Source organism: Pollicipes pollicipes, unplaced genomic scaffold, assembly GCF_011947565.3.
Source record: "Pollicipes pollicipes isolate AB1234 unplaced genomic scaffold, Ppol_2.1 Scaffold_6686;HRSCAF=7923_pilon_pilon_pilon, whole genome shotgun sequence".
NCBI lineage: Eukaryota > Metazoa > Arthropoda > Thecostraca > Pollicipedomorpha > Pollicipedidae > Pollicipes > Pollicipes pollicipes.
The window spans coordinates 46,190,057-46,200,188 of NW_023596921.1; the positions used below are offsets into that span (position 1 = coordinate 46,190,057).

General features: G+C 47.7%; 1 protein-coding gene and 2 non-coding genes across 3 annotated transcripts; all 3 read right to left on the reverse strand.

Annotated features, from left to right (window-relative positions):
• Window positions 1-281: 281 nt before the first annotated feature.
• LOC119108544 (prespore protein Dp87-like) lies at window positions 282-5,258 on the reverse strand. The gene is made up of 2 exons (XM_037232135.1): window positions 5,020-5,258; window positions 282-1,105 (listed from the first exon to the last, which is right to left on the reverse strand). Exons 1-2 carry the CDS (start codon window positions 5,087-5,089, stop codon window positions 372-374), a joined length of 804 nt encoding a protein of 267 aa, XP_037088030.1. The 5' UTR covers window positions 5,090-5,258; the 3' UTR covers window positions 282-371.
• Window positions 5,259-7,431: 2,173 nt separating this feature from the next.
• On the reverse strand, window positions 7,432-7,503 carry TRNAG-UCC (transfer RNA glycine (anticodon UCC)). The gene has a single exon. It is a non-coding gene; the product is annotated as a tRNA-Gly (tRNA).
• A 2,110-nt stretch (window positions 7,504-9,613) lies between these two features.
• On the reverse strand, window positions 9,614-9,685 carry TRNAG-UCC (transfer RNA glycine (anticodon UCC)). The gene has a single exon. It is a non-coding gene; the product is annotated as a tRNA-Gly (tRNA).
• Between the last annotated feature and the right edge of the window lie 447 nt (window positions 9,686-10,132).

A 10,132-nucleotide genomic window follows, 5' to 3' on the forward strand; every position in this document is an offset into this window, starting at 1 on the left:
AAGTTGTCCAACACCCCCTCTTTCCCTTGTTACACCTCCGTAACGCTACATCAACAGCCCTTCCCTCCATTCATAGCGAAGTTTATGGAGGCATTTGAAGCCAGACTTCAATCTGTGTGCACATTTATTTTGTTTCACGGAATAACTAGAAACCTTGGACTCCGTAGTGTTCCATATGCTTTCGCAAGCGTCTGGATATCTGGCATTACAAACGCTTCAAACCGACGGGTGAACAGTAGTTGCACTTGGTTCCAATGAAAACAGATACCGGGGGTGGTAATGCTGACAATATATTTTATATCTGCAATGCATCCTTAATTTTATCAATATCTCACTCAAAAAAACTGATAGCAACAATTTGTTTGAAAAACTCAACACCCGGAAGCCGCTGGCACGTCTGTACAAACTATTTTGGCACTTCGAGAACAGAAGCACTGTTTCCCGCCGGTGCAGTGGAAGTTCCCGGGTGTGCACACCCGATGTAAACAAACACCCGCGACACAAGTTGGTGCATGCAGAGGGCATTTTTTGTAGGCGCACGGGTCGGGGAAGGCGGGGGCGGTGCAGTTGAGTCCCCCTCTGGACACGCCCGGACAGCAGAGCAGGTTGGATGCGCAGTCGTTATCGTACTGGCAGAAGGTGCCGTTGGCCTGGGACACCTGCTTCGGCGACGGACAGAAGCCGGGCTTGGGCTTGGCCCGTGGCACGCATTTGACAGTGAACTGGCAGCTGGGGAAGTATTTGCGAGTCACACCTCGGCATAAAGGGTCGCGAGCCAGGGCAGGTCGCGAGCGAGACCTCCTCACCGTCACACAGACTGTGCCAGTTCCACATCGAACCGTAGCGCACCGATCGGGAATACAGACCGGCACGGGGTAGCACGGCGCGCCGATACAGAGGACCTGCCGCAGCACGCAGGTCTGCAGTCGGCGGCAGCGGACGTTCTGGCAGCTGGGGTGACGCTTCTTTACGGGAGCTGGCGACTTGACGCACACCGGGTGGTGGTCGAAGCAGAAGCCATGGGAGCACCGGCGACGTAGTTCGCAACGTTGACCCTTCGGGCACAACTTCACGCAACTGATACGTTTAGGCGCCGAGACGGGCTCTGAAAGTCGGACACGTGGTTGTTACTCTTTAAAGCAGTAGTGCCTGGTATCTCTGCGCAATGTTCAGTTTTGTACGACACACCGGTTTCCTTTGCCATCAGCAGCTGTTAAACTGTGAGGCTGAATCGAGAGAAGTATGGGCCCTATGCCCCTTTTAGAGCTCAAAGTCATCTACAGAGCGCAGGACCACCCAGACAGGAAATAAGTAAATCTATTCTTATAAAAAGTCGGAACCAAATCTTAACATACAGGGCTCATCATGGCCAATTATGCGAGGGCGATATGTGCCTCTTTGTGTGATGTGTGCTAGCTTAAAATCGTTTACACGTGTAAGTGATGCCTGACGCGTGATGTGCGACACCTGTTCATTTGAAATCGTTTGCATGCATAATTCGTGGGCGATATGTGATGCCCGTTGACTTCAGCTGGCTTGCATGTTCGAATGAAGCGTGGTGCATGATGCTTATTCGGTTGAATTCGTTTTCATGTACACGCATGTCCGGGCATTCCAATTCTTACATAGGCACTGTGTCTTCGTTATGTCTGGCAATGACTCTCTGTTTAGTCCCCTTAATGTTGGCGTTTTGTAAAAACTGCGGCTTATTGTTTATTTAAAAAAGAACCTGAAAAATCGAGTAGGATCATCGGCAGGTAATTTTGAATTCACCTCTGCTATTGTTTCGAGAAAGGCATGTTGCCGAAATGTCAATCCAACTATATCTCTAATCTCCCGGTTTTTCAGAGGAATAAGGCTAGTATACTGTCTTATCTAAGTGGCTAATGTTCTTCACTCATGCAGTGAACAACTCACATAAGTTAGACTGCCTGCTTTCAACAGCCGCAGCTGTTAGATAACCTGACGTTTTCATAGCTCAGAACTGCACTATTCATTGAGATCAATTTGGCGAAAACATATGATGCCTGTGGTAGAGCTGGTGCAATACACGTGTTAACAACAAAATTTCCGCCTTTGGACACGGTAATGCTAAAAAAAGAACGAAAAATATTCTATGCCCTGAATAAAGTGCTACTTAGTACAAAATATAGTATAACCTTTTTACCTTGAAATACGAACTAGCTGAGTTTCAAGTTCTAAGGCAACTGGTACTTTCAATGATGGAAATATTTGTTACATATGTATCTGAGTGTGTTTAGTTTCGGAATGACGGCACTCTTCTTTGATGCCAGCCAATGACATCAAGTAAGATACGATGGCAGCGACGAGAGATGAGTTACCGGTGAACAATGCAACTCGAAGAGGTGTGTGGTAGAACGAAGTTTGATGCGCTCCAAAAACACGTGGGACATAAAAAGCTTTCACTCTTGTAGTAACAGCAAATGGTAATTACATCCTACCATACTATAACGAACTACGGTGAGCGTGTAGTCATCTCATCTTTAAGATGTCATTGCCACCTCTTGCTATCTCCCTTTGGATGTAATGTATAATGGGCTGCGCCAGTCACTTCTGGAAGGAATCGTGGCATGGCCCGCGTTGGCCACGCCATCGCACGCTTTGGGAATAACAAAAGAAAGGGGAAGGGTCCACATGACCGCCAAATAACCAAATTTCTGAAGACGGAGCTGCAAATGACGCAAGTATCGGTACCTTGGGCATTGAGAGAGGGGTGGGTGTCATCAACATAACAATAACACACAGTCATCAAAAACAACACAACAAAGCATGACTGATAACATAGGAAGTCCCGCTCATTTATCAACATGCCCCAACACTCAAACAACTTAGTTATTGCGTCACGTTGCCCCTTTGTGAAATATAGCTGTCCCCAAGTTGTGGGGAACATTAAATGTATGTGAATTGTGTGAAAGTATGCTACAGAGGTCTGCATATGTATTGAAACCAGTTGCTTTTTTATTCGAATCATCATGTATGTATGATGTGTGCTTTCGATCGTGTAATACCATATCATATGCGATCAAGCTGTCATACCATGTCTTATCTTAATCATACCATATCTGTTTGGTAATGTTTTTAATGGTTAAACCGAAACGTAGCTTTTGAATGACTATACAACAAACACACGATATTTTGTATGATTCATTTATTGATCTTTTGACTTCATCCAACACAAAAAGCTTACTAAAAACATGAAACGAATCAACGGAAGGCCTGCCAAAGTCAAGAACTCATCAGTCTTCGATAAAATAGGCTTCAAAGACCCGTATATACACGCATACATACATGCATATATATATACATATTTATATATATGATAGCTAGCGCCGAAACTATAATTTGAAACACAGTTTTGACCGTCGTGACTTATATAATAGATGTGCTCCTTAACACGTCATTGTTTGATTAAGTCATTGCACATTGCATAGCCAATTGGCAATCGAAAATCGTGCTCACAAATGCCAGATATAAGCGACCCGAGAATTTCCTCTTCTTGGCTTTGACCGTCACATGGCTAAGGGAATGACAGGATTTGAATGGTGTTATCATGGCGTCAGCGAGGCATGTGTGGCCATGGTGTACTTTCCGAAAAAGTCTGCACACCTTCGCGGGCGTTTAGCTCAGAAACTAGAGAAGTTTAGGCCTTAAATGAGGCTGGGCTGTGAACTGTACCGAACGGTCTTTAAGAAGGCTATTTCACCTCGAATGCCCATGCAAATGTGGAACACTGCCCTTCAGATGTATGACAGATAAAAAAGTGAGAACGATATGGGTTTTTTAGCCGCGTTGGAAACCGCTGGAATGTAGATGAAAGCAAGCCAGGCTTTCCCAACTACTTAAATTTCATCACTGACTTAGCAATGTAGACCTTGACAACCTTATTGCTAGACCCAACCATGTCGCATATCGCATACACTCCCTTTAAGTTTGCATGGTGTGTAGTGTCTGGCTTTTGTATAATTAAGGCTATTGATGTTCTGTATTGCAATAATTGCGGACCATTCTTATACATAGCATTGATGTGCGATAGAAAATTGCCGCAATTATGCGGTATATAGTAGTTTGTGTTTGCATCTAGCACTATGGCCTATAACGGTGTTTGTGATGTAATAAACGAATGCTGAATACTGAGTATTGCATATTTGTAAACCGGGCAGTACCACCTTATTGGGGGATCTGTTGTTCACACACGCTAATGCGAGCACAACAATTCGTTCTGGTTGCGGATGCCCGACGGTAGCCATGAGAGCAGTAGAAATTGGTGCATCTGTATTTTGCCCCAGTGCGACCGGCATCACACAGTGACGCACGTTTGTGCCGATGCGATTATCTGTTTTTCAAAATAAAATCGCACTGATGACGTCTACCCGCCATGGCGGATCATCGGAGTTCATACCCTTTATTCCGTCCTTGTTTTTTTGCGTCAGCTATTTTTTGTATGGTTTAATTTTTGAAAGACTTAGTCCGAGCTTTGGAATAAATTAATTTCTAAAATCAGAGCCCACGCTAAGCAGTGCTTGTTGCACGAGCCTTGTTCTTCATCATTTGATCGTGAAATTTCAGGTCTTCGGCAGAATTTGGTGGCCCAAGTGTAACATGTCACAATGCTCGGCGCGGCCTGCTCTGCCCTCTGGCGTAACCTGACCTTTAAGCGCGGCCGCTGACACCGGCCGCGGGCCATCCCAGTCATGACCACATAGGAAGTGCCTGAAGTGGTTCCTGATACAAACGTGCGCAGCTGAATTATTTCCAGGCGTGCACTTAAGCAAGCAATTCGGTACAGGCGGTTCGCCAGGCCGGGCGGGGCCCTGAATGTACACAATTTTCGTTGGGCTGACGTTACGCTCAGCTCGGTTCACGAGCTCCCATGTGATGGCTTATTTGATGCTGGGAGAGTTCCAATCACCACGGCGCGTTTAAAGCAGCCCGGAGCGGAGCGTGTTCGCACACAACAGCGCCTGCGTCCCTCAGAATCCCCCATGCCCCTCAGCTTACCAGACGACTCCAGCTGCCCGATGTACCAAAGCAGCAGCAGCAGGCCAGCGATGCATCGAAGATGTTCCATGGTGTTGCCAAGCTAGAACCTGACAGCTGAGGCACAGCGGGTACGAGGCTGGTTTCTGCAGCCCGCCTGAGTGACGCTACTGACGGATGGAGCCGGTCGCTTGACAAGTCAGCAATCGGTGGCCGACCTTTAAATCAATAGGTCAAGCTAAGGTCTTTGGTGGCAGCAAATGCGGAGATGGTGGAGCCCGTCGGCGAAAACGATGGCGGTGGCGCACTGTGCTGCGACAGAAGAGGAATCCGAGGAGGAATTGTAGGCGGCCCTCGTTGACAGGTGGCACCGGAGACAGGAGGAAAATAAATAATTAGACTATGGCTGGTTTTGTTTTTTTAAAGAAAATATCGCCGCTCGTTGCCAAAAAAATTCAACCGAAAAAATCCTCCGCTTACCGAGCTTTGCAACAGTCCTGACGCCCGACCCAAATTTCACTGGCGACGACTTTTTAGACTCAAAATCAGCTGTTGTTTATCGGAAGTACCAGATGATGTCGTGCAGCAAACAAACATAATTTTATTGTTGCGATGGTCCATTATGTGCATTGAAAAAACAGATAGCCTTTTGGTTGTTGCCGCAACTGTCTAAGCGTATCATTTGTTGTTTTCGTTGCGCAATAACATTCTTACATCTATATTCAACACACATTTGTTACCCGAGCGGTAGAAAGTGGTCAAATGTGCACAGGGCGATATAGCACCGCGTGCGAAGCTTGCGTTTTGCTGACTAGTTGAGGAATGTATTAAGCACCTTATTGTATGCAGTGTTGCATAAAAAGCCAACAATATTATTAGATACAAATATGGATAATACAAATATATTAGGTAGGTACAAATAGGTACAAATAGGTAGGTACAAGTAGGTACAAATGGGATAGGTACAAATAGGAGTACAAATGTGGTAGGTGTAGGGCAAAAATCATTGCTAAAATCCATTACTGAGACATATGTCGGATCTGAATAGAACGGAACTGCATGGGTAGGTGCTCGGGCATTATGGTCGCTGCTCTGCCCCCTTTGGAGGAAGTCATGTCTCCCAGAGTTGTCTGAGACGGCTCCCAGAGTTGTCTGAACAAAGTAATTGGAACACGGCAGATAGCCTCGTGCGAGAGGGACAGCCCCCGCCTAGGAGAGGATAGGGAATGGACATGCCCCCCCCCCCCCCCCCCCAACAGTTCGCTGGTTATAAGTGAACATTCAACCACAAGCATACTACGACTAATTCGACGAAAACGAGGAATTGCATACTTGAAATGCATTACTCAATTATTATCACATTGGCAAAATATTGAGCACAAAATGAGGGGAATCACGTTTGAATAGTAGCACCATGCGATTAGGTACTTACCCACTAACAAGGTGCCTAGCGCAGGGTAGATACCTTGTTGGTGGGGGTAAGGTACCAGCCCGTATTGACTAAACTGCCATGGCATATGCACCCTCTCCTCGCCACCGCTCTGCCCGATTAATCTCTTGGTTTTATAATGCTGTTTGCAACCCCATGTATATAGATTCCACCGTTTAGTGCATAAATACACGGTACCTACCCACCAAGGCATATTCCTGGGTATCTCCCCATCTATCCACCAAGTCGGTGTTGTAGCTGTGTGACGCGCTCGCAGTTCGTGGCCCTCGAACTGCATCGCTTACACGTTCGACAAGATGTCATCAGTTTTAAAAGACGTTGTCTTCCCTACACAGCCTGATGTGCGTGACGCTTGTAGCCTGTTTACTTGTTTTAGTTTTGCTTTACCCTCCTACGTAAAAGGATACCGTTTTACTACCTATTCCACCTCCTGCCTAGGAGTGGGGTACTGTGCGAGGGCGTAGGCGCGCCTTTGGAAAGGTCTGTGCACTGCACGCCCCCGCCCCGTCCCTCAGCATTCCCCGCTCATGGAGTTATACCTCTGCATTTTCGCTGACGATAACGAGATGAGCTCGTGCCCCTGGTGTCGCGGGGTGGTGGTGATCGTCTCGGAGGAGGTCCGTCGATCACACCTTGTGCCGGCGTCGGTTCGTGTTGCGCGCGACGGGAAGCCGGTCGGCAGACACCTCGGGGCCCCCGGAGTGTTGGCTAAGAGGGAGCAACGACCGCCTGCATGTTGGGACGTTTATGTGCGAAATATGCCAGTACATAAGAAAGATGGTCATGTGACATGTTTGAATGCCGATGTGGGCGAAATAAGAAAGACCAAAGACTGGGGCGATGTTGGGTTGATGATGCGTTAACCACTCGCCTCCCTCTCACCGCTTGCGCGGTGACCACCGACGGGTGAGCAGTGCGCTGTGCTTCGAGCTGCGCGCGTACCGGGTGTGGGACGCGATGTCGTCTTGGTTCAAAACCACACGTGCGATGGCCGGGAATCGAACCCGGGTCAACTGCTTGGAAGGCAGCTACGCTCACCACTATACCACCACCGCTTGCAATTGTCGCAAATGCTGCATATAACGGCCACCAGTACTTGGTTTTCCTCAAGAAAGGAAAGTGGGCCAGTGAGTGCCAGACGTAGTGATTACAGGCCGTCATGTCTGGAAATCGCATTCACGAAAGTCAGATATAAACGACTAGATACTTATATTTTGTCTTCGCCTTGATCACAGCATAGCCAGTGAAATAACAGGATTTTAGTGACATTATCGCTCCATGGATGCCTGGGTGACCTTGAACTAGTCTTCTCGAACTTGTCTGCACATCTTGGCGGGCGTGTAGCTCAGAAACTAGAAGGGCTCATGTCTTAGGGGCAGGGCTGTGAAATGCACCAAGTGATCTTCAAGATGGGTATGCACCTCATGGCGCAACAAATTTCTCCCTCTTCTTTAATATCTGTATCTGTGAACGGTCTGTGTCAACAGTTCCAGATCGACACAGCATCACATCAACGGCGGCGATGTTTGTGGGATAAAGCATGGATAGTGGCCAGAGACATGTGTGAACAATTTGAAAACTGTCGTGCGCTGTATATTCCGTGTTGTTGCATGGTGTATCCATTAAAGTACAGCAAACGACGCATAAGAGCTTGCGTCTGGTTTTTGAAAACAGGTTATTACAAAGCAGCGATTGCAACGCCTTCAAATGGTGTCTGTGCTTGTGCACAATGTGGGTGGCTGCGAACACTTCTTATGCCATTGAAACATCCAGCACATTTTACTCTGTCAGTGCACAGCATCAGGATGATGCATGCAAGTTACAGGCGCAGGGCATATGGTCTACTGAGACGTGGTGGACAGTAAGTATCTGACTTATCTTAGTGACCAGCTATTCTAAATTATAGCTCTCTTCCTTCTCATTTATAGTTGAAAAGGTGGGGGATAAGAGCACGTAAGGCCTACCTGGTACAATCTAAATTTATAGCCCAGGTATTGGATCAATGCTTTTAAACAATGATGCTAGCCCAAACAACGCTTTGCAGGATATGACACTGACATGATATCTTAGGCACAATATGTATGGGGGGTTTAAATTAGGGGAGAAATGACACAGCTCATATAACAATTTTAGCGTATATGCGGGTTAATGCCGACTCAGCATTGTGGTAGGGGCGGACTTTTGCGGGCTGGATATCTTGCTGGCTAGGCGAACCGGGCTGTGGCAACTATTTTGGAGAATGCTGCTTTTCCCAGTGTGTATTTAGGATGGTGCAAGATATAATAGCGGATATTTTAGAGAGACTGGACTTACGAAACGTGGCTAAATGTAAGTTCCGAATGTCATCAGCGCATGTAAAAGGCTAAAATGTGGTCACTAGCAAATTTCGGCGTAGTGTATTACAATCTGTGACAGTTGTGCACAATTATGTAACACAAAATAACCTGCCCGATTACTAATCCCAGGAGCTATTTCAAATTTGAAAACCAACAGACCTGTGTGAACGTCAAAGGGCAATGTCCTTTGAGCTTGACTTCAGACGTCGCACATGGTAACATCATGCGTGACGCTTCGTAGCCTGTTTACTTGTTTTAGTTTTGATTTACTCTCCTACGTAAAATGATACCGTTTTACTACCTATTCCACCTCCCGCGTAGGAGTGGGGTGCTGTGCGGGGGCGTAGGTGCGCCTTTGGAAAGGTCTGTGCACCGCACGCCCCCGCCCCGTCCCTCAGTATTCTCCGCTCATGGAGTTATAACTCTGCATTTTTCGCTGACGATAACGAGATGAGCTCGTGCACCTGGCGTCGCGGGGCGATGGTGACCGTCTCGGAGGAGGTCCGTCGATCACGCATTGTGCCGGGCGTCGGTGTCGTGTTGGCGCGCGCGTCGGGTCGCCCGTCGGCCGGCACCATCGGGGCCCCCGGAGTGTTGGCTAAGAGCAACGGCCGCCTGCATGTTGGGACGTTTATGTGCGAAATATAACCAGTACTAAGAAAGATTGGTCATGTGACATGTTTGAATTCCGATATGGGCGAGATGAGAAAGAACCAAGACTCGGGCGATGTTGAGTTGATAGTGCGTCAACCACTCGCCTCCTCTCACCGCTCGCGCGGTGACCATTGGCGGGTGAGCAGTGTGCTGGGCTTCGGTTTAAAACCGCGCGTGCGATGGCCGGGAATCGAACCCGGGTCAACTGCTTGGAAGGCAGCTATGCTCACCACTATACCACCATCGCTTGCAGTCGTCGCAAATGCTGCATATAACGGTCAACAGTACTTGGTTTTCCTCAAGAAAGGAAAGTGAGCCAGTAAGTGCCAGATGTAGTTATGACAGGCCGGTCTGTCGTCTGATGGTGTCGGAAACACCGCCTCATCGCATGGTTGTGTATGCATTTGCCGTGGATTTATGGATGGTGACAATGGATTGTCGCACGGTCCTTGATACTGCATCGCTCTCAGCAAGTCACTGTTTCGTCCCGAGTGTTGATCTTCACGTTTGTTGGGTTCAGTTCAAGGCCTGGCGCCAGGCGTGGGGATTGCCTCAGCTCTCTCGTTGAACACGCTGCTGACATCAGAGCCGGGCTCATAGTGCATTAGTACAGCACGGGCTTTGATGCTGAAATTGTCTACCGCATTAGGAGCGCGGTGCAGTTCTGACTGCCGATAAATGCCATCTTTACTGT

Bases quoted from the DNA above. Each gene is read 5' to 3' on its own strand.
- LOC119108544 (XM_037232135.1), bottom strand. From the start codon at position 5,089: ATGGAACATCTTCGATGCATCGCTGGCCTGCTGCTGCTGCTTTGGTAC. The intron at 1,106-5,019 runs GTAAGCTGAGGG...TCCGACTTTCAG, and splicing joins CGGGCAGCTGGAGTCGTCTG to AGCCCGTCTCGGCGCCTAAA.